The following is a 25030-nucleotide window of genomic DNA, read 5'->3' as shown; positions in this document are numbered from 1 at the left end:
ACATTTATTAGACAGAATCTTATTAAATAATTAAAAAAAAATAAAAATAAAAATCACCAAAAATAAAAAAATAAAAAAATAATAATAATAAAAGAAATAATAAAGTCATTAATAAAATCAACAAAATAATCAATGAATTCAACAAAACAATTCAAAAAACAAACACAAATAATAAAATAATCACACCCAAAAATCAACCAAACAAAACAAAATGTATCTACAGCCAACCGGTATTTGGACTGAATTTAGATTTATTAGAAACTTAGACTGGGTAAAGTTTCACTACTTTATTGCGGGGGCATTTTTTTCTACTTTGTTGTAAAAAAGTAAGATTACATAAAAATATTTACATTTACAGTACAACCTATCATTTCACAAAAAATGTGAACAACTTGAACAAATATGAACAACATGAAATATCTTAATAGAAGCAAGTGTAATTGTACCAATATTCTATCTGTTATTAAACTTTCACGTATTTGTAGATCCACTGTGATCTGTAAGTTAAAATGAACATGTGTAAATGATCAACTGAGGCAGAATATTGTTAAAATTGCACCGATTTTTCTAATAAATTTCAGTTTGTTCATGTTATTCACACTTTTTAAAAATATACTTTGCAGATGTAAACATTTTCATAATGTAATTTGACTTTTTTTTTTTTCACTGCTACTTTGATCAAACACATTTTTATAGACTTGCTTTTATGTGATGTTTGTCCCTTTTAATTTTTAGTTTAGTTTTTTTTTTTTTTTTTTTTTAATTTTATCCTGTTTGATTATTAATTTATATTCTCATACATGATGTTATTTTATCTCACTCCTTCATTGTTACATTGATTTGACAGCATCATGTTAGGTTATCCCTGCCCTCTTTACTCCGATTCACTTAATTTATTCGAATTGTCATGTTTTTGCATTTGTTGTACACATCTCTTATTGTGTTGCTTTTGTTTTAGTGTTTTTACTTGCATCTTGTATCCTGCTGTTGTGCCCGCTGCTTTGTCTGTCAAAAGCACTTTGTAAACTTTGTTTTTAAAAGGTGCTACATAAATAAAGCTATCATTATTATTATTATTATTATTATTATTATTATTATTATTATTATTATTATATTGGGCTGAATGTGGCTCCTGAACTAAAATGAGTTTGAGATCCTGATGTAAATACGTCTTTCATTTTACTGGTTCACAAAACCCTCTATTCATAATCATAGCCTGGAAATCCCTTCCTTCCTGCTTCTTTCCTCTGTGTGAAGCTGTGAACACCTTCTGAATCTGCACAATAAGGTTGAGAAACAGAAACACTCACATTTCAACACCAACCTGTCACACGTTTCCCTGAAGCGGAAAAATCCGACGTTTCACTAAACGCCTCATGACGCACGCCTCGGGGCGGTACGTGCGCTCGGCCATGCCTCCTGAGCCCCGCCCCTTTGTAGCCACAACCCCCCATCTACAAAACGACCCGAGTGCGCGAGCAGCGTCGACCCGATCCCCGGACCTGAACCGGGCTTGGACCTCTGTTCGACGGCCCAGACCTGCTCCCTGCCTCCGTCCCGTTAGCCCGGTTCGGCTCAACTCGGCTCCGGTTCGTCCAATCTACGCTGGAGACGCTGGGCCGGAGGTGGTTTGACCGGTTTCATTCATCCTCAACAATGGCAGCGCAGGATTTTAATTTTTTACTGGCGACGGACTCGTACAAGGTGAGTGGACGCGGTGTTGACGGTCCGGGACCCGGTTCGGTACCGGGTAACCCCCCCCCCCACACACACACACACACACACACACACACGCACCCACACACACACGGAGCACCGGAACCGTGGATCGAGTGTTACCGACGGTAAACCTGTGACAGATGGTGATAGAACACAGACATACAGCGACGGGACACAGAGGGGGAACCGGAACGGAACCGGACGGGTTAACAGTCCGGTTATCCTGGGTCATCCCGGGTTATCCGAGGTTCGTTATCGGGGCAGATGTGACCCGGATGGGCGTTCGGACGTGTTTACTGATGCCACAGCCTGTGTTTACATGTGACCTGCAGCAGGGCATCATGGGAAGTGAAGAACCCCAGGAGGAAACAGCTCTGGGTTCAATGGACAAAATATCAGGATTATTTGAAAAATCCAATCCAACTTTATTTGTAAAGCACTTTAAAACAACTGCAGTGGACCAAAGTGTTGTACAGAAGAATAATTAAAATCAAAATAGAAATATAAAATACAGAGTAGATTTAAAGACATAGAAACTGTACAAAAACGAGGAAAAAAAGTGCTATGCAGAAGAATAAATAAAACCCAAATAAAAAGAATAAAACATTATCAATAATTATCAGAATAAGGAACTTTTATTGTCACTACATATAAATACATGGACCATATATAAGATAAGATGAGATACAAAACCATAAAAGAAAAAAAAAAAATTTATACAATAATATATGCAGAAAAACTGGTTTCTAGGTTTGTATTGTAATGAGCAGACACACGTGTGTGTTTGAGTTATAATTTAAATGCAGGAAATCTGTTTACATTATTAAACAGAGGAATAGAAATCTATGAATGTTGGGGTAGTAAATACATTTTCACTCTGATCACTGGTTCAGTAGCAACACGTAGAACCTCCACATCCAGAGGAGGTCCTGGTCAAGACCTGATCCAGGTTGAGATGTTGACAGACAGACCAGGACTCAGTTGAATCCACGTCAGCCAGGTTTGAGAGAAACCGGTTTTCCATGTAAACCTCATCTTTAATGTAAAACAAATCCACCTGCCCCCACTGATCCGAGTTTTCCAGTTTGGTCTGAACCTCAGGACTAGGTGTGGCCCAAACCTCAGGACCAGATCTGACCCAAACCTCAGGACCAGGTTTGGACCAAACCACCTGTCATAGCAGATGGACTCGATCTGGATCAGCCTGGACCTGGGTTTCAACAAAGAGGTTCACATGATAAAACAGTTCATTTGGGTTGAAACAGAAACAAACCAAAGGTCAAATCATGATGTTTTTAGTTTCATTATAAGTTTTAGTCCAGAGATGATAAAACCAGATGGTTATTAATGATTTTAATAAAAATCAGAAACATTAGATAGTGAAAAAAAAACAACTGGAACAAATGTTAAATATAAATCTGCAACATCAAACATTTACAAACTCAAACTAAACAGTGTCAGAGAAACTGGGCTCGTTAACACTAATGTTAACGATTAGTGTTGAACATATAATAATAAACAACAATTTAGTTAATCATGTTTAATGTGTGTTCTTAGTGGTTGTCAAAGTTGAACTGGACTAGTTTTGTTCTTGAGAACAACTGATGAAATGAGAACTTACACATATTTAATGTAACTCTTTCATTTAACTTTTTTCAGCCTCGATAAAACCAGGTTTTCCTCATAAAAGCTGAAAAACCAGGAGTGAAATGAAAGAAAAACCAAGTCAAAGTTCTGGATTCATTTCATTAAAAGTGAAACTGAAACTAAACTGATGATAAACACTGGGACAGTTTAAACCAGGAATTTAAACCAGGAAACTCATTTTAGAACCAGTCTGTTCAGTTCTGCTATTAAATTACTTTAGATCTTTTTTTTTTTTTTTTTTTAATTTGTTAAATAACAAAATTAATCTAAACTCTAACCCAGGGGTGTAACCGGCCCACCAAAGGGTCCAATCTGGTCCATGAGAAGAATTTACAAAGTGCAAAGATTATACTAAAAATATTAGCAATAAAGGATTTCCAAGTCATTTTAGTTCCAAACTCCAACATTTAACATGTTTTAGATCCACTGTGATCTGTAATGCACATGTATAAATGATAAGTTGAGGTATAATATTGTAAATATTATTGTAAATTTCAGGTTGTTCAGGTTCTTCACATTTTTTGTGAAAGGATAGTTTGTAAGGTCAACATAATCGTGCATAATTATAATTGTACTTTTTTGCATTAAAATGAAGAGATACATGTGTACTTAACATTATTTATAGTTTATTATGTTATTATTGTACTGGTCTCGTCCATTTAATATCATTAGGGCTGAATATGGAACCAGAACCTGAAATAAAATGAATGTAAACTCTAACCTATAGACATGTGGTAGGGGGCGGGGGGGCTTCAGTTCAACTGTCACTGTCAGATTAATGGACCAGATTGCGTCATCCCACCATGTGCGTGTGTGTTTGTGTTGTATGTATGACAGTGGTGCCTCTTGGGCTTTCAGAGGACCAATCCAAGCTGAGGTTGCCAGCACCGCGCCAATGTGTCGAGTTAAATGTCAGGAGTCACAGCCGATGTCAGGCATGGCCGCCAAATGGCAAAGGTCTCTTTAGACCAGGTCAGGACTGAGAATGGGCCAGAGGTTCAGAGGAGTCCTATCATCTGAGGAACATAAGGGTCCTGATGGATCTGGACCGGGTCTGTAGGAGCCACAGGGTCTGTAGGGTCCACCAGGTCCACTGGGTTCAGGTTCAGTAATGGACCTGCTGCTGTTGGACTCATTCTACTCTGTTAACTTGACGCTCATAGATTCATCACATTCAGTTTTTATCTCAACAGCTGATTGGTCAGGATCGAAGTGAAGTCATCATCATCTTTGTTAGCAATTTCTTCAAACATCTTCTCAGATGAAACTACTGGTTTTATTCATTTACATTTTGAGACAATGTGTACAAAGTTTGTTTACAGTTTTGAATAATTGTGATTTTTTTTTTTTTTTGGATATATTAAAAATGTTCCTTTCCTTCTAATGGTCCATATTTACAGGGTGCGATTTGTTTGGGGGGGGGGGGGGGGATCAGCCCCCTCTGGTTTTTACATCCCTACTTCTGCTCAATGAATTTCATCCTCGGGACATCCTGGGACTAACGTTCACCTGAACTGAGCTGTCGGCAGTCTCAGAATTCGTGAACGTCTCTATGCACTGGGGTGCCATAAAGGGGTGGGGAGGTAAATGTGACAAGTTCATGTGGCCCAGCATTTGTGGGGGACCCATAGAGCAGTGGCGGGGGTCCAGTCAGGTTAGAAGTTGTAAAAATTTCATGTAAGATCAACTGTATAATAGAGGAAGAGAACCCAGGAGTTGGACGTTGAAAGTATGCAAGTTAGACTTCTGTTTCATGCCAGCGTTAGTTACAGACCGCACCCCTGTGTATATAACTGCTGCTGCCCTTACCCCACGTACAACCACCCCCCACCCCCCCATAACATATACATTTATAACATATAAATGGTTACAGATATCAATCTAGTTCCTATTGATCACTGATAGAAGTCATATATGGTCTTTGATTGAATGGGTTGAGTTCTCCTCCAGTGAAAGTACCACCCACTTCTATTGGCAGATTGATCTCCTGCATCCAGACCACAGGACTTGAACATAGAGACAGAACCTGACAACCTCACACATTTAACTGGGTTTTTTTACTTGTAGATCAGTGTAATCAGTGATGGTGTCCCACCTGGCTGCGTTTTGTAACCATTGCTGTTTTCTCTGTATTTACAGGATTTGAAAAATTCACTTTTATTCTGGAGGTCTTTTTACTCATAAACCAGTGGAATCAATACCTGAAGAACTAAAACTAACTTAAACTTAAAATTTATTTTTATTATACATTATTATTTTTTGTGCTAGGTCAAATGTTTAGTGCTAAATGTGTCAGTGTGCATTTTGTACTCACTTGGTAGAAGGGTGTTAGTGTAGGAATTTATTTACAATGTGATGATTTTAGTGGATGGGTCAGAATTTAAAAAAATTATACAAAAATGAACAACTTTTGAATTCTGACCTAAAACTCACTGTGAAAAATAATATGACCTTTAATAAAATGAAGTACAAAGTGTGCATAATATGCTCACTGGGATCATGGAAGGTTAAAGACTATTAAAAATAAGTTTTCCTAGATCGGTTGAATACAAGGTGTTAAAGTCTCATCCACAGGTTGGACTCAGAGGAACATTTACTGGAGAAAATAGGATGTGGTGAAAGTTTAAAGCCTCTTTTTTTACGCCAGGGAAGGGATATTTCTGGTAAAAATGAACATCTGTGTAACAACAAGTGAATTAATGGAAGATAGGAATTCATGAAATGGAACAGAAATAGAAAACAGGTTTTCCAAGGAAGGAAGAACGTCATCAGAGGACACAGTCAATAATGAAACCTCCGATGTTCCTCAGATGCTCTTCAGATCTTCCTCAGATGCTCTTAAGATGTTCCTCAGATGCTCTTCAGATCTTCCTCAGATGCTCTTCAGATGTTCCTCAGATGCTCTTCGGATGTTCCTCAGATGTTCTTGAGATGTTCCTCAGATGTACCTCAGATGTTTTTCAGATGTTCCTCAGATGCTCTTCAGATGTTCCTCAGATGTTCTTCAGATGTTCCTCAGATGCTCTTCTTCAGATGCTCTTCAGATGTTCCACAGATGTACCTCAGATGTTCCTCAGATGCTCTTCAGATGTTCCTCAGATGCTCCTCAGATGTTCTGTTGGACTTGGACTCGATTTGTGATTCAACTTTATTGGATCAAATAGAACATGATGTCCTGGCTCCGTCTGTCCTGACCCCCCCGCCCCGTCCCCGTCCCCGTCCCTGGTCCTGACCCGGTCCGTCCTGGTGTTCTGTTGTAACCTGGTCTGTTGACAGTGTGTATGTTTACATAATCAGGTGTGAGGCTGACTGTGACGTTGTGTGATTCCATGTGACTCTGCTGGGAGTTTTGTTTTGTGCTGAAACGCTCGGTTGTGTAACTAGTGTAATGATTAACGCTGGGTTTGTGCAGCGTTCACGTACTGACTGGTGGAATATCAGGCTCTAATCCCAGACTCTGGACTCTGAACATGAACAACATACATTCATCTGCACCAGGGTTGTCAAACATGCAGCCCGCGGCCCCAAAACTGGCCGCCAAAGGGTCCAATCTGGTCCATGGGATGGATTTATGAAATCTAAAAATTACACTGCAGATATTAACAAGTGGTCCAGGCACAACAAACCCTGCCCCTCGCACATATTGTATCTTATTTTGGCATCGATCCAGCTGATGTCATCGTGTGTGTGCTGATGTCGGCATATCAGTTGCCTCTATAGATGTGCCAAGTTTGAAGTAAATTGAAACAAAATTGAGGGAACTGATCTGCCTTGGCGGAGGTCTGCGCTCTCCAAGTGCTTTTCTAGTTTTTAATACAAATGTCGGTGGGAAGGCAGGAAGTGATGGGTGCAGCTGTTTTCATCACCAGCGTTCAGATTTTTCCATATTTGCTGATTTTTATTTATTTTTTTTATGTGCATTATTATCTGCATATATATTATTATCTGTTTCATTACATGTGGTAGTGTTGAGTATGACTTTAACTTTCCAGTGTCAGGGTGAGCATATTATGCACACTTTACTCTTAATGTTATAAAAGGTCATATTATTTTTCACAATTTCTTTTAGGTCAGAATTCAAAAGTTGTTCATTTTTGTCCAAGTCCAACAGAACATCGGAGGAACATCTGACATTTCATTATAGACCGTGTCCTCTGATGACGTTCTTCCTTCAGTGTAAAACCTGTTTTCTATTTCTGTTCCATGACATGAATTCCTATCTTCCATTAATTCAGTTGTTACACAAATGTTTATTTTTTTTAACAGAAATATCACTTTCCTGGTGTAAAAAAGAGGTTTTAAACTTTCACAGCATCTTATTAACATCTCATACTGTAAATGTTCTTCTTTGTCCAACCTGTAGATGAGCCTTTAACGCCTCATATTCAATCAATCTGGTAGAACTTTTTTTAAAATATTTCTTATGCTGTTTTTACCAGCTTTTAATTTGTCTTTGTTTCTATGATGGTTGTATTTTGTTGCTCTTAGCCCGCTTTGCACCTTGTGTTATCACTTTTTTACTTATTTCCTTGTTTTATGATTCGTGTATGGCACTTTGGCCAGCTATAAAGTTCTTAAAGTGCTTTATAAATAAAGTTGTTATGGTATGGTATGGTAACTAGTTTTTAATAGTTTTTAACCTTCCAGTATCCGGGTAAGCGTGTTATGCACACTTTATACTTCATGTTATAAAGGGTCATATTATTTTTACAACTTGTTTTAGGTTAGAATTCAAAAGTTGTTCATTTTTGTATGATTTTTTAAAATTCTGATCTATCCACTAAAATCAGCACATTGTAAATAATGTAAAATTCCTGCACTAACACCCATCTTCCAAGTGAGTACAAAATGCACACTGACATTTTAGCTTTTCACATTTGACTTCGCACAAAAAATAACAATGTATAGTAAGAATAAATATTCCAATTTTTTATGTGGAATATTGGGATTTTTTTTCTATTAACCAATGTTGGTGTTAGTCATTGACATATGTCAGGATGAAAAAAAAAAAAAAAAATAATAATTTTTTTTGTAGAATATTGAATAGAAAAATGTAGGGTTTTTTTCATCCAAATATATAATTTTTTACTTTACAAACACGGCATTTAAAGGGTTAAAAAAAGATAATTATTGAGTATTTGGTACTTTCCTTTATGGCTCAAGTTGATGAAATACAAAAATAAAAGTTAAAAAAAAGAAAAGTTGAGAAGAAAACTGTGGAAAAAATGGTGACATTAATTCTTCTAGATGTATTCAGCGCTTTCGGTGATTAGATGGACCTGTATGGGGGGACAATATCTTATTGTTCATAAGATATAAGATAAGATATGACTTAATTTTTCCACCATGGGGAAAAACAGCAGCAAATGTACAACAAGCTCAGAGACAGACAGGTAGAAAAACAACAAATGAGTGAAAATGATATATGAAGAGAAAAAAAATCTTCCATTTATATACATTTATAATTAAATATAATTTGCATATTTACATGGTGTTTGCACATATACATGGTGTGTGTGTGTGTGTGTGTGTGTGTGTGTGGGGAGGTGTTACAGGTTACATCTGAATTGTGATGCCTTCACTGACCTGCCGTCTGCTGCTGATTATTTAATTTGTCCTGTGGGAAAACAAAGAGCCTCTTGTGCTTTAATCCACCATCGATCTGCTCACGAGTCCATGTACATGTTTACTGTACGACCAGGCATCACGTTACACCGCCGCCTCCGCTGCCAGACCTGCAGCTAATAATTAGTGTCTTAAATGGGTTTAATTGATCCTGTTACCGAGTATAAATCTGATGTTACATAAGATGAATGAACATGACAGATACGCAGGTTAATGATTAGAATTAAAGTGTAAAGGTCAACGTCTGCTGCTCGTGTCTCATTAATCTGTGTTTTTTTTTTCAGATCACACACTACAAACAGTATCCTCCCAATGTCAGCAAAATCTACTCCTACTTTGAGTGCCGGCGTAAAAAAGGCTCCCAGTTCAGTGAGGTGGTTTTCTTCGGACTCCAGTACCTGCTGAAGAAGTACCTGACCGGTGCGTTCACACGCGTGCCTCATGGAAGGAAATCACAACATCACATAAAGCTGCTCAGTACAGCATTTAAACCTTCATGTCCCATTGATATCCTCTGTGTCAAAGTCATGAGAATGTTTCAGAACTAATTGGACAAACTGTGCTTTTCATTAAAGCAGTTTATTCACTGATGGTCAGTGAAGTCATCACCATGTAAAGTCCATGAAACTGCTAAGGAATCTGATTATGCACAACAGTCTAAACTCAGAACATTCATAAATACGTCTGTTCAGGGACTTAGTTAAAGTATTTATGTTTAACTTGAGTGTTTACATTTTCTGGAGGTTAATGTTCTACTATTTTACACAAAAATGACTAGAAATAACGAAAAATAAGAAGCTGGAACATGGACGCAGAATGATCTAGACAAACTAAAATGTTTGAACGCATGGAAAATAGTTGAAAGTTTATTTCTATTATCTCATAAAGTTTCATGATAAACATTTACAGCTGTTTTTCATATTAAGCATGATAAAAATTCAAGTCCTTTTTTTTTTGCTATTACACTGTTTTAACCCTTTATAGGACACTCGTAGAAATACTCTGAAATTCTAATTTTCAACCTTAGTGTGTTATTGGAGGACATAACAAGACTTTATTGCTTTTGTGAAATTTTTCAACATTTCTTATTATGTAGAAACTCAAGGTCAATGAAGTTATCATATTAGGTTCCTTACCCGTAAGTGGCAAAAAAAAAATCCAAGAAGTAAATATAAGAAATACAATAAAATCACCTGTAAGGTGAAAGGAACTTGTATTTTAGAATATGCGAACATCCCTTTTAGAACATTAGACTAACATGCGTGCTGCTCCAGACCCCTGTCCACATCCACATTATCCCTTTGAACATCATTCCTTACATTAGTACCATTACTTCATGGTACCTAACAAAGCAGGTACACTCACTGTTGATGCAGAGGTGGACCTTACAGACCCTATAGACCACACTGGACCTGAGATTGTTGACTCACTGTCCTCACTGTAACTGTTGCTTTCACTGTCTTGTAATGTGTGGAAATTACCAAAAACAGTCACTTGTCCGATAAAGGGTTAAGCATGTATTACATACAATAATGATAATTAATGGACAGATATTGAAAGTTAAGTTCTTCCTGAAAAAGAATTGGCAATAAAGACATTTTCTGATACTTTTATCGCAAAAACAGCATAAAGAAATCTAGGCCTGTTATAATAGTAGTCCTTAAAGGGTTAATATTCTACTTTTTCACTCATAAATTAAACCTCAGAGGTGTCAACCACTGTCCATGTGGAACAAGAAAAGATCAGACAATATCATTAATTTAAATTATTTCTGACATTGATTATCAGTCTGATGACCAGATGAAGCTCCGCCCCCTCCGTCCTCCCCTGGTTTCTCTGGATCTCCATTTGGATCCAGGTTCTGTCAGTGACCCAGGTTCTGTTTCTGATCCACAGGCCCAGTGATCACAGAGGAAAAGATTCAGGAAGCCAAGCTCTTCTACCAGATGCATTTCAAACAGGCTGTGTTCGATGAAGAAGGATGGAGGAAGGTCCTGGAGGTACGTACGGTGGCAGGAATCGACTTCATAAATGCATAAAAACAACATAATACCTTATGACATTAGAAATGAAAGATTTGATTTGCAATTTATGTGCAGTTTGTTCATTAGTAATAGATCTAGTGGAGTCATAGCTGTCATATTCATTCATTAATACATCCCATGTATCTGTCGATGTACTTAACCTTCTGGTATCTGGGTGAACATATTATGCACACTTTGCACTTCATGTTATTAAAGGTCATATTATGTTGGGTCAGAATTCAAAAGTTGTTCATTTTTCATGATTTTTTTTTAAAAATTCTGACCCATCCACTAAAATCATCACGTTGTAAACAATGTTAAATTCCAACATTAACACCCTTCTACCAAGTGAGTACAAAATGCACACTGACACATTTAGCATTTAACATTTGACCTAGCACAAAAAATAATAATGTACCGTATATTAACCAATGTTGGTGTTAATCATTGACATATGCCCGGATGAAAAAATAGAAAAAAATAAGTAATACAGTTATTATGTTGACTATTGGGGGAAAAAAAAAGGTTTTTGTGTTTTTTGAATAGAGAGATATGGTTTGTTTACATTACAAACATGGCAGTAGGGGCCGGGTGCATAGTGGATTGGGTGGCAGTTGACGACAGGGAGCCCGACAACCCGATCCCCGAATGCAGAGTCTAGCTTTTGGGACATGGAATGTCACTTCATTGGGAGGGAAGGAGCCGGAGCTTGTGAGGGAGGTTGAGAGATACCATCTAGATATAGTCGGGCTCACCTCCACACACAGCTTGGGCTCTGGAACCCAACCCCTCGAAAGGGGCTGGACTCTCCACTTCTCTGGTGTTGCCCGCGGTGAGAGGCGGCGGGCTGGTGTGGGCTTGCTCATAGCCCCTCAGCTCAGCCACCATGTGTTGGAGTTCACCCCGGTGAACGAGAGTGTCGCGTTCCTGCGCCTTCGGGTCAGGGACAGGTGCCTTGCTGTTGTCTCGGCCCACGGGCCGAACAGCAATGCAGAATACCCGGCCTTCTTGGAGTCCCTGGGAGGGGTGCTGGATGGTGCTCCGACTGGGGACTCCATTGTTCTCCTGGGTGACTTCAATGCCCACGTGGGCAATGACAGTGAGACCTGGAGGGGGGTGATAGGGAGGAACAGCCTGCCTGATCTGAACCCGAGTGGTGTTTTGTTATTGGACTTCTGTGCTAGTCACAGTTTGTCCATAACAAACACTATGTTCGAACACAGGGATGTCCATAAGTGCACTTGGCACCAGGACACCCTAGGCCGGAGGTCGATGATCGACTTCGTTGTCGTATCATCAGACCTCCGACCGCATGTTTTGGACACGCGGGTGAAGAGAGGGGCAGAGCTGTCAACCGATCACCACCTGGTGGTGAGTTGGATCCGCTGACGAAGGAGGAAACCGGACCGACTCGGCAGGCCCAAATGTGTTGTGAGGGTCTGTTCGGAACATCTGGCAGAGCCCAATGTCAGTGTGGTTTTCAACTCCCACCTCCGGGAGAGCTTCTCCCAGATCCCGGGGGAGGCTGGGGACATTGAGTCCGAGTGGACCATGTTCTCCACCTCCATTGTCGAAGCGGCTGCTCGGAGCTGTGGTCGCAAGGTCTCTGGTGCCTGTCGTGGCAGCAATCCCCGAACCCGGTGGTGGACCCCAGAAGTAAGGGATGCCGTCAAGCTGAAGAAGGAGTCTGATCGGGCCTTGTTGGCCCGTGGGACTCCCAAGGCAGCTGATGGGTACCGGCAGGCCAGGTGTGCAGCAGCCCGAGCAGTTGTGGAGGCAAGAACTCGGGTCTGGGTGGAGTTTGGGGAGACCATGGAGGAGGACTGTTGGTTGCCCCGAGGAAATTCTAGCAAACCATCCGGCGCCTCAGGAGGGGAAAGCAGTGCACCACCAACACTGTTTACAGTGGAAGTGGGGAGCTGCTGACCTCGACTGAGGATGTTGTCGGACGGTGGAAGGAGTACTTCAAGGATCTCCTCAATCCCACTGTCACGTCTTACATGGAGGAAGCAGAGGCTGAGGTCTCAGAGGTGGACTCGTCCATCACCCAAGCTGAAGTCACCGAGGTGGTTGGCAAGCTCCTCAGTGGCAGGGCACCGGGGGTGGATGAGATTCGCCCTGAGTACCTTAAGTCTCTGGATGTGCAGGGACTGTCTTGGTTGACACGTCTCTGTAACATCGTGTGGCAATCAGGGACAGTACCCCTAGATTGGCAGACCGGAGTGGTGGTCCCCCATTTTAAGAAGGGGGACCGGAGGATGTGCTCCAACTATACAGGGATCACACTCCTCAGCCTCCCGGGGAGAGTCTATTCCAGGGTACTGGAGAGGAGGATCCGACCAGTAGTCAAACCTTGGATCCAGGAGGAACAATGCGGTTTTCGTCCCGGTCGCGGAACACTGGACCAGCTCTATACTCTCCATCGGGTGCTCGAGGGTTCATGGGAGTTCGCTCAACCCATCCACGTGTGCTTTGTGGATCTGGAGAAGGCGTTCGACCGTGTCCCTTGTGGTATCCTGTGGGGGGTGCTTCGGGAGTATGGGGTCCGGGGCCCTTTGCTAAGGGCAGTCCGGTCCTTGTATGACCGAAGCAGGAGCCTGGTTTGCATTGCCGGCAGTAAGTCAGACCTGTTCCAGGTGCATGTGGGACTCTGGCAGGGCTGCCCTTTGTCACCGGTTCTGTTCATAATTTTTATGGACAAAATTTCTAGCTGCAGCCAGGGGCCGGAGGGGTCCGGTTTGGAGACCACAGGATTTCATCTCTGCTTTTTGCAGATGACGTTGTCCTGTTGGCCTCATCGAACCTGGACCTTCAGCATGCCCTGGGGCGGTTTGCAGCCGAGTGTGAAGCGAGCAGGATGAGGATCAGCACCTCCAAATCCGAGGCCATGGTTCTCGACCGGAAAAAGGTGGTTTGCCCTCTCCGGGTCGGTGGGGAATCTTTGCCCCAAGTGGAGGAGTTTAAGTATCTCGGGGTCTTGTTCACGAGTGAGGGAAGGATGGAGCATGAGATTGACAGATGGATCGGTGCAGCGTCTGCAGTGATGCGGTCGCTGAACCGGTCTGTCGTGGTGAAGAAGGAGCTGAGCCGAGAGGCGAAGCTCTCGATTTACCGGTCAATCTACGTTCCTACTCTCACTTATGGTCATGAGCTTTGGGTCATGACCGAAAGGACAAGATCCCGGATACAAGCGGTCGAAATGAGTTTCCTCCGCAGGGTGGCTGGGCGCTCCCTTAGGGATAGGGTGAGGAGCTGAGTCACCAGGGAGGAGCTCGGAGTAGAGCCGCTGCTCCTCCGCGTCAAGAGGGACCAGCTGAGGTGGCTCACGCATCTGTTTCGGATGCCTCCTGGACACCTCCCTGGGGAGGTATTCCGAGCATGTCCCACCGGGAGGAGACCTCGGGGACGACCCAGGATACGTTGGAGAGACTATGTCTCTCGGCTGGCCTGGGAATGCTTCGGGGTCCCCCCGGAAGAGCTGGAGGAGGTGTCTGGGGAGAGGGAAGTCTGGGCATCTCTGCTTAGACTGTTACCCCCGTGACCCGGCCTCGGATAAAGCGGAAGATAATGGATGGACAAACATGGGATTTAAAGGTTTGAAATATGACAGTTATTGAGTATTTGGAATTTTTGTTTGTGGATCAAGTTGATGAAATCCAAAAAAATGTGAAAAAAAAAAAAAAAAGTTAAAGAAAAGAGGAAAAACATTTTGACATTACTATGGCACTGTGCATATTATGTGCTTTAGGTGGTTAAAGGACCTCTATGGGTGGGAAACTGAAGGGTTAATTATGGGTGTAGGGTTGGGGCCAATTTGATTATCATTTGTTGGACAAAATCTTTATTTATAATATTGTTTATTTGCTTAGATATAAATTCATAATATCATGTATGGAGGATTATTATTGATTTAATTACTGTGAAGTGTATTTGGTTGTTAGATGATGAATGAATATGATGACTATTCCATCCATTAAACCTATTTATAACTATAAGCAGCAAACTGCACAAAAAACTCCTATCAGCTGCAGTTTTTTAATACTAGGTCAATAATGTAAGAACTCGTGACATTATCAACAAAATGTTAGTATGTCATTGATTTTCTCACATTTTTAAATGATTCCATTATTGGCAGTTGTCACATTATTAGTTGTTACATATGTGATCAGCAGAGGTCAAAGGTTGTATGGGCTCCCAGTCCTAGACTAAATGTGTCTGGTTCTTGCGACAGAAACACGACGGTCGCCTCCCAATCCGGATCAAGGCGGTTCCTGAGGGGAGGATCATCCCCCGAGGCAATGTCCTGTTCACGGTGGAGAACACCGACCCCAGCTTCTACTGGCTCACAAACTACATTGAGGTAAATCCAGGTCCATGTGGTCTTCGGCTGCAGATCTGGCCCAGATCCTGAGTTCATGGTCCGGTCTCTGATCCTAGATCCACCTTCATTTTACTCCATCACAATGTGCATCACAACCACGGTTTATTCTGATGACGTGTGGTTTCATTCACTGTTAAATTCTATTTATTTAACATATTCCCTTTAACGTGTCCAGGCCTTTGTTTCTGTCATCATCAGACGGTGCCATGCCTTTTGTAAATGACCTTCAGTAACCTGGTGTCTTGTTTTGTATAGTTTGTGCATTATTGTGTAAGATGTTGATGTTTATGTTTTGACGTTTACCGGAACTTTTATTTTGAAGGAGATCGGAACCGGAAGAAAGACGAGTTAAACTCGCGGTTTTTCAGTTGTTGTTACCATGGGTTTCAATATGTTTAGCACCCGGTTAGTAGAGGCACTAAGGTATGTATTTAATCTAAGCCAGTGTTTCATTTAGTGTTCAGTATTTTGAGACTTATTTTTTATATATATGCAGCGCATGTGTGTGGGCTAGCGTAAGGCTAAGTGTTTACTGAATTTCTTTAGCCTGCTATGCAATATTGTTGTTTCTGATGTTGGTTAGTGCACTGTAATATATAGAATAATTTTTTATATATATATTTATATAAACATATACATAGAATACATAAGACTGCAAATGATTATTATGATAAATGTTAGTTTAAAAGGGATAAAAGGGCAGACATTTCATGATATGAACACAGTAAATATCTTCTGTAATTAATAATTTTTGATTCAATAAAATGTGGTTGATTTAATTTTAAATACACATTGCAAGGGATTTGTGAGTAAGTAATGTTTGTATATTTCATCTCTCACAGCTCTTACGGTGGAAAAAATGTAATTAGTCAATAAAGGTGTTCCATCAGTACAAATAGAGCCAGTACCATCATTTAACCGGGGATGCTACACCTTTATTGAAGGATGTTTCATGTATAAAAATGGTCACAATTAGATTAGATTAGGTCTAACATGCACTGTTGTGGAGTTTGGACATCCTGCAAGAAAAATATAGATTTTTTTTTAGGGGAAAAAAATAATAATTTAGCTGCAGATTTTGATTATCATGCACACAGTTTGGAAAAGCATCTGAAACCAAAGGAGAAAAAAAGGACTCTGGTGGTTTTCAGATTGGCTTTATCATGATCGTTTCCAACCAGGACTTCTATTTAGAAAGCATTGTCTTCCTTTTGCACCTTTTGAAATATTACACCTGCAGTGACTGAGATCAGGCAATAACGCCTCTGATGATGATGTCACGACTACTACTGCACCACAACACTTGGTTAGTTTTGATTATTTAAGTAAATATATTCCTTTAGACAGGTTTCTTTGCATTCCCTTTTGTTGCCAACCTTGAGCCAGTTGGTAACAAATGCAAAGCTGGTGTTTGTCCAATAATTAGCAGTATTACTGTCTTTCCTCTTAACTAAATGCCACTATATTAATAATAATAGTTTTCATGCGCATATGTCAAATAAAGAGGAGGAGCCATAGAAATTTTAACTTATATTTATTTCTGCCTTTTGTTGATAAAATTTTAACACGGTTGATGTGACGTGATGTAAATAGTCCAAACCTGTTACTGAAATATCGAACCAAGCTACAAACATCAAAATAATGATAAAATATTTGTTAGTTTCAGCTGTTTCTTTATCACAGCTTTAACTGTAGTTCCTCGTAGATTTTTACACAGCTATAGAAATGTTTAAACTCATGTACATGCTATTAAATCTAAAATGATCTTAAAATAACTGAGTCCAATACTGCCCTCTACAGGCCATATGTGGTCCTGGGTTTAACTCACAGGCCATGTTTTACTCCTCCCGCTGCTGATTGCCCTCTTCTTCTGTTTCCTGTAGACCATGCTGGTCCAGATGTGGTACCCTATCACCGTAGCAACCGTTTCCAGGGAATTTAAGAAGATTCTGGCCCGACACCTGAAGGCCACATCTGGGAGTCTGGAAGGTCTGGACCTGAAGCTGCATGACTTCGGCTACAGAGGAGTGTCTTCACAAGAGGTCAGAGGAACGTCCTGCAGAAGCAGAGTTTGTACATGTAGAACCAGGAGAACCGACGCTAACTGGTCCTCATTTAGGCTGTTTTAGACTTTACATTCAGAACATGTACAATTTTTTTTTAATGAAAATTTTATATAAAGGGGAACTGTGTAAGATTATTACCTTAATTAAACAGCTTCGAAGTAACTGATGGTTAAATGGCTTGTTATGGGGAGAATGGAGGCTCTCCTCCTTCCCACTAGAGTCTCTAGTGCAGTATAAGATAAGATATGACTTTATTTATCCAACCGTGGGGAAGTTTCTCAGTTAACAGCAGCAACAAACAACAAGCAAGTGCAGAGAAAAAGACAGGTAGAAAAAGCACAAATAAGTGAAAAATGAAAAGCCGCATTATGGCTGCAGCAGCAACAAACACAGAAACGGCTTCATTGCAGCTGTGTGGAGCTCCACTTCACCACAGTGCACGTCGCGACAAATTTCCAAAAATGCCCGAATGACCTACCAGCTCTGTTTGTAAACAAATGGATTGTTTATGGTGGAGTACACTTCAAAATAGTTCACAGTGAGCGAAGAGATTCAGATGTGTAATCACGGAAAGACTTACGAATTCGTGATACTTAGGCTATGACTTGGGTTTTACAGGATTTGTTGAAAAATTGGTGACGAAAGTCATACACAGGTTTAAGTTAAATTAAAACCACAGATGTGAGGCTGTTCTTTGTGTAAATGTGTGACATGTCCGTGGGTTTGTGTTTTTCAGTCTGCAGCTTTAGGTGGAGCTGCTCATCTGGTCAACTTCTGCAGTACAGACACGGTGGCTGGTCTGCTCATGGCTCAACGGTACTACAGCTGTCCCATGGCCGGGTTTTCCATCCCAGCAGCAGAACACAGGTACCACACTGACAGAACCAGAACATGAGGAGGAACATCAGACAAGTTCAAAGAAACACCTGGAAGAAATAAACTATAAAGAGAAAAATGACGTCCAACTCTGTCTTGTTTGTCAACATTAACGTCACATAGGGATGTAACGACTGTCAACAGGTCATTAGTGATGTAGTTGAATTAATGCAATCCACACAATCCAGTCCTTATGGGGGATCAGGTGTCTGTACGATGGGATATTGTAGAAATTAAAAAACCTGCAAAGGTTCTATGCATTATGTCACCCTTGACTTCCTCCTCCTCTTCTTCCTCCCCCTCTTCCTCTTCCTCCTCCTACTCTTCCCCCTCTTCTTCCTCTTCTTCCTCCTTTCCCTCCTCCAGTACCATCATCTCGTGGGGTCGGACCCGAGAGAAGGAGGCCTTTGAGCGGGTTCTGGACCAGTTCTCCTCTGGTCCAGTGTCGGTCGTCAGTGACAGCTATGACATCTTTAATGCCTGTAAACACATCTGGGGTGACAAGCTGAAGGAGCGTGTGATGGAGCGAAGCCAGGATTCGTGTTTGGTGATCCGGCCCGACTCTGGAGATCCAGCGGAGACGCTCATAGAGGTAGAGGCGGGTCAGAGGGCGGAGGGCGGGTCCAACTGCGGCGATCAAGTCCGACAGCAGCCTTGTCCTGTGGGTTTGTGAAGTAACTAACGGTGGGTTCTGTCTTGTAGGTGATTAAGATCCTGGAGGAGTGTTTTGGCTGCTCTCTGAACGCCATGGGATTCAAAGTTCTGCCTTCGTACCTGCGAATTATCCAAGGAGACGGGATTGACCTGACATCCGTAGACCAGGTATGGGACCAGGTGTTCAGTTCAGACCCAGTTCACTCACAGCTGATTCTGATCAAAGTGTCTTTGTTTGGTTCAGATCCTTCAGAAACTGAGCGATGAAGGCTGGAGCGCTGAAAACATCTTCTTTGGCTGCGGCAGCGCTTTGCTTCAGAAACTCAACAGAGACACGTTGAGCTGTGCCTTTAAATGCAGCTACGTAGAAACAAACGGCAAAGGGGTGAGTGGACGCACAGATGCCATCCACACTATTTTATAGAGTTATTTAACCTGTATTTACATCTCAAACATGCAGGATAGTAGATCTCGAGGACCAGGGTTAGTGACCCCTGATCTAGATGAACTCAAATGTTTGAGCACATGGAAAATAGTTGAAAGTTTATTTCTATAATGTCATAAAGTTTTATTATGAGCATTTAGCATTGTTTTTCATAATTAATATGATAAAAATTCAAAATCCCCATCATTACCACGATGGAACACTACAGATGGAAATTAGCACTGCTGCTACAATCTGGCATATTTACTGCTGCAATTGTTGTAGATGTTCATTAATATGCACTGTCCCTATTAAAAATTCAAGTCATTTTTTTCACTGTAACACACTGTTTTTATGCATTTCTTTCATATAATAATGATAATTAATGGACAGATATTGAAAGTTAAGTTCTTCCTGAAAAATGGTGCAGAAGAATTGGCAAAAAAAGACATTTTCTGACACTTTTATTCCAAAAACAACATAAATAAATCTAGATGGCCTGTTGTAATGGGTTAAATAAATCCCACTCATTTCAAGCGTCTGTGAATGCAGCATCCCACCACAGACCAGTTGAATAGGAATATGAGGAGGCATCGTGGTAATGATGGGGATTTTGAAACCAGTGACCAGGTTGAACCATAACTTGGTTCTTCTGTGATAAATCCGTTCGTTGTTTTGATGCTTCCTGTTCTTCTTCTTCTTCTGCAGATGGATGTGTACAAGCAGCCAGTGACCGACCCATCCAAGGGCTCGAAGAGGGGTCGGTTGTCTCTGAGACGAAACTCCGACGGCTTCATCGAGACGGTGGAGAGAGGAGCAGGAAAGCCTGAGGAGGTGGGTGGGTCTGGGGGCGGGGCTTAGCCATCAAATACCAACATCAGGACCAAGATACAGATGGTTTGGTTCATTTCAGACAGTTTGTAAACTTAGTCCCTAAAACAGGAGCATACTACCTCTGGTTATACCAGTGTGACTTAGTTTGTCTCATTCCATCATTTTCTTCTTGTTTCTATCAAAAGTTGAAATAACTCTGTATCACCTATATATTTATCATTTATTCTTTATTTTATTTATTCACAGATGTAGTTTTTCCGTGTTATTAATGCAGATACCCATTTCTTTTCTTCTCTTCGTTGTTTCATTGTGTGTGTGTGTGTGTGTGTGTGTGTGTGTGTGTGTGTGTGTGTGTTTGTTTGTTTGTTTGTTTATGATCAGTTTGGCCATAGTTGTGATGTAATTTGTCAGTACAATTGATGCAGATACATCTTTTTTTGTTTGTTTGCTTCTTCGTTCTTTTCTTTTTGTCTTTTCCTTTCATCAGCTTTAATTTGTTGCTCCATTGTTGTTCTTTTTGTGTAGTGTATATTGGGACGCCTAGAAACCCAGATGTGAATCTCAAATAGTTTAAGAACACAAAAAAACATCTGGTTTCTTCAACTTTGATTCTGGACTAAAAATATCCTTTAACCTATAAAGAAACAAACATTATTATTATCGATATCTTTGCACAGGTTGGTTGCATCTCACAGAGCTGTAACACCAGCTTAATGAAGGAGAGTTAACCTAGCATACCTGTGTTAAAGTCCAAGCCTAAACCATGATTGGGAGGTGGGGGGGGGGGTGTACTAAACACTGAGCCACCGACACCAGAGCATCTAAAACCTGCTCTGCACAAACACGGAAAACACATCAACAGCTGACTGTGGGAGGTGGGTGTGGCTGGCGTCTGAATGTGCATTAATGAATCGTGTTGTGATCCTCCGTCAGGATCTGCTGGTCACTGTGTTTGAGAACGGCAGCCTGATGCACGAGTATTCTCTGGAGGAGATCCGGAAGAACGCCCGGCTGAGGGATGACGAGATGGACCACACCCCCCACAACCAGGAGGCGGAGCTGCTGCACAACCACATCATCAATGGGCTGCATTAAAGCCCCACCCAGGAGACTGTACAGACTGACCCGTAAACATGGATGAAACAGGAGGCGTCTGTTTCATCCGACCTGGAGCTCCGGGTCATGTGACCAGCCAAGGGCTCTACATCCTTCAGGCCAAAAAACACCAACGCTTCCAGATATTCCGAGCTTCCGTGACACAGTTTTCCCTGTCCTTACCTCAGCAGAAAACAAAACCATTCACTGCAGGTTATTTTAACGTCCGTCAGACCTAAATCAGACTGAAGATGCACATCAGATTAAAATGAGCACAGTCTACAGGGTGTCCCATAAGCCTCCATACATAGGAAAAATAAACGTTTCTTGACATAAACCATTTTTATTTATATAATACGCTCTATATGACTGCCATTTTGTCAGGAACACATTTCAATGCATGTCTGCTGAAGAACTATAAAGAAGAAATATAAAGAAATACATGTTAGAACCATATATGTATGGAATGTATTATGTCTCCTATGTATAGAGACTTATGGGACACCCTGTAGAACAAACAGATCTATACATGGCAGTGCTGTGTTTTTGTCTATGCATCATCAGAGTCTGGATCAGGGATGCACACGTGTCAGGGTTTCACAGGCTCAAGATGGAGGCGGAGTTAAACATACCATGTAGCCAAGCACACATTGATCCCAGTAACAGTGTGTGTTTGTTCCACATATGGTGAATAAAACTTTAAGTGGGCGGAGCCTCCCTGACCTGAACAGGCTGTTTTACATTTTGGCCGCCATCTTGATTTTTTAAGATGCCCATATTTGGATCAGAGGGTGGAGCTAGAAATCCACTGAACTGATGGTAACTTAGCAACAGCAGCACCAATCAGCTGTGTCTGATCAAAGTTAACAGACGTTCAACCAATAGGAATGACTGTAACATGAGCTGATCTGGCTTCATTACATCAGGTTAAATGTAATTAACAGAATCGTCATGGAGACAGTGTCCATTAAATTCCATTTGATCTATTTAGCCTTTGAGATAAATAGATATGTTTATTTGTCCTTCACAGGAAATTTGTTTTCACAATCCGTACAGCCATAAAAATACAGCGCATCACTTACAAAAAAAACCCATATAACACAAACCCAAAAGCAGCAAATCCACACCATATACCTGCCCAAAACAGCAAAGACAACAATAATTAAGAACTTCACATAGTCACATCATTTTCATTCAACCTCATTGTTTGAGGAATGTTTTTCCAGTTTTTGACCCATTCACGGGGTTTTTCTCCACATTTTCAGAGGATTAGGTTTTGTCCAGGTTCTACAGTTTTACCTTCAAAAGGAGTTTTTTCAATAGTGAAACATAATTTCACATCATTTTCAATTATTTTGTGTATCACCAGACCTTTGGTACACACATCTTAGAAAAGGTCAAGCAAAACAAAGACTAAAATAAAACCTGTTAAAGACATTAAACATCACATGGTTTATTCTCCATCTGATTTAGTTCTGGTTGGAGTCAGATTTAGTCCAGACATTAAATATGATCAGTATGACGTTGTTTTGAACTTTTCAGTCTAATTTTTTGGAGTTTTTACCTCATGCGTGAACCATGTGACAACCATGTGAGGGTTAGGGTTAGTTCCACCTGTCAATCACAGCAGCCACGCCCTTAAATATGCCACATTTTAGCCTCAATTTAATTATTAACTGAATAATTCAATTATTACGTCTGAGTTAGACACATCATCCATACAGACCAAAGTATTCTCTGTTCCAGGCTGTAAACATGTTTTTTTTTTTCTTCCTTTGGTGCCTGTAGTGGCCATTAGAAGAACTGCCGGTTTAAACAGATGCAGGTTGGAGGTAAACACTGAGGTGAAGGTTTCAGATGTCAGTGATGGTTTAAAGTTTAAAAAGTTAGAACTGAAGACATAGGTTTTCACTGATGAATCACAGACGTCATCAGTGTCTCAACCACTGAAAGCACATAAAAGAAAAGAAAAAAAGAAAAAAAAAGTTATTAAAATAAAATTAGATTAAATTAAATTAGATTAAATCAAGTACAATAAAATGCAAAATCTATAAAAGGTACATTTTATATCCTGCATCTTTATTCACATTGAAAACTCAGGATGTTTGTTAAAGTCGGTGAAAATGTGAAAACTTTTTGTTTTAGTTTTGAAAACCAGCCTTTGACTGAAGTAACTGTTGCTTTATTGGACGTGAGGTGAGTTTCTCTTTATCCTTGTACTAAAATAATCCATAAATATCCATTTTAAGGCTGATAGTCACATTATTTTCTGGACCTTTTTTCTCCTGATGGGTTTGCATCCCTGTTCCGACTCCACTTTATCATCATTTATCACAGTTTCATGCATCAGTTAAACCAAAGCTGATATTTTTTTAGAATAAATACAGCAAATATTTGTCTGAAAATAACACATGCAGTTTATGTCAGAGAATCAAATTCAGGAAAACACTGAAAACACTAAAACTGCCAAGTAACACATGTCATTTATGGACTGTAGTGAAATAATCAGCTGTAAAACGTCTTTTCACTTTGTCTTTATTTATTTTCTGAAAAATGTGTTTAATCCAAATGAATTGTTTTCAACTAAACTTGAGCTGAATTAACAGATAATCAGCAAAATGCAATGTTTTTAACAGATGCGATGATGTAAAATACTTGAACCCATTAACAGCTGAAGCAGAGTGAAGTGTTTTAATAATGGATTTGATGAATGCCATATTGGTTGTACCGGCAGATGCTGACAATTTTAGTGATGAACTAATGATCGTCTGATGTTTAATGATTCAGTGAGTTTAACGACAGAAAACATAGAAAAAATAAGCTTTTAATATTTTAGATGCTGAAAATGGATTTTATTCAAACTTACAGTGTTTGGATGTAGACGTGGATAGTTTGGAGATTTGTTGACTTTCTGGATTTTATTACTTATTTAATTTTTTTATTTTACGTTTTGTCGCATCTGATTTATTCTGTTTCATTTTAAGCTAAGTAACAAAACTGTAAAGATGCCGTCCCATCAGAAAAGAATTGGATTGTTTTGCGAATTTTCCGGTTAAAGTTACTCAAATCATTAAGTAAAGTCACAGATTATACTCCTGATTTGTTTCCTTATAGCTACAGGATGTGTTACCATGGATATGAACCAGTCGGCGACAGCCTGACAGTTGGCATTCAGGGTGAATTCACCAGAAAAATGACATTAAATCTTTTTTGTTTTGTTGTTTTTTTATGTATATTCATTGTATTTTCTGATCAATGTTGCCTTTCGCTGCAGAAACACAGGGGCCTCATTTTGTTTTGTTTTCGTTCTGATTGGTCGACACTGAACGTCCCATGGTTGACCTCAAACGCCTGGTGACCCCAGCGCCGACCGTGACCACAGTCTATTATGTCGAATTAGTCTGTTTTGTACATTTGGAGATGATTTGATCCTTGAAATGTTCTGTATCTTCTGATTGTTTTGTGTGTTTTAAAATCTTTTGTAAACCTGAAAAAATAAACCAAACTCTGACTTTTGTGTAAATGATGGTAAAAGCAAAGGCACAAATTTAAAAACCACATTAAACCTTTAACTCTGTATTTATGTTCATTACGTCCTTTTAGGTCTTTTTTGGTTCATTTCTGATTCTGTTTTCTGTTTAGTTTGTTCTTTAAAACTTTTCAAACACACAAAAAACACATTAAA

The 25030-nt window shown here is 40.2% G+C and overlaps 1 protein-coding gene across 1 annotated transcript; it reads left to right on the top strand.

Moving 5' to 3' along the window:
- Nucleotides 1-1456: 1456 nt before the first annotated feature.
- On the top strand, nucleotides 1457-24854 carry nampt2 (nicotinamide phosphoribosyltransferase 2). Its single transcript, XM_030133646.1, has 11 exons — nucleotides 1457-1704; nucleotides 9276-9411; nucleotides 10888-10991; nucleotides 15247-15375; nucleotides 17280-17438; nucleotides 18199-18329; nucleotides 18705-18930; nucleotides 19041-19160; nucleotides 19237-19377; nucleotides 20125-20250; nucleotides 21184-24854. The coding sequence occupies exons 1-11, from the start codon at nucleotides 1657-1659 to the stop codon at nucleotides 21343-21345; spliced, it is 1482 nt and encodes a 493-aa protein (XP_029989506.1). The 5' UTR covers nucleotides 1457-1656; the 3' UTR covers nucleotides 21346-24854.
- The last annotated feature ends 176 nt before the right edge of the window (nucleotides 24855-25030 follow it).

The sequence above is a fragment of the Sphaeramia orbicularis genome, chromosome 5 (genome assembly GCF_902148855.1).
Source record: "Sphaeramia orbicularis chromosome 5, fSphaOr1.1, whole genome shotgun sequence".
NCBI lineage: Eukaryota > Metazoa > Chordata > Actinopteri > Kurtiformes > Apogonidae > Sphaeramia > Sphaeramia orbicularis.
This window is presented reverse-complemented; position numbering and strand designations above follow the sequence as displayed.

What these genes read in the sequence shown, in the direction of transcription:
- nampt2 (XM_030133646.1), top strand. Translation starts at nt 1,657, where the DNA reads ATGGCAGCGCAGGATTTTAATTTTTTACTGGCGACGGACTCGTACAAG. An exon ending in TGGCGACGGACTCGTACAAG is followed by an intron (nt 1,705 to 9,275) that starts GTGAGTGGACGC and finishes TTTTTTTTTCAG; the next exon opens with ATCACACACTACAAACAGTA. An exon ending in ATCCCAGCAGCAGAACACAG is followed by an intron (nt 18,330 to 18,704) that starts GTACCACACTGA and finishes TCCCTCCTCCAG; the next exon opens with TACCATCATCTCGTGGGGTC.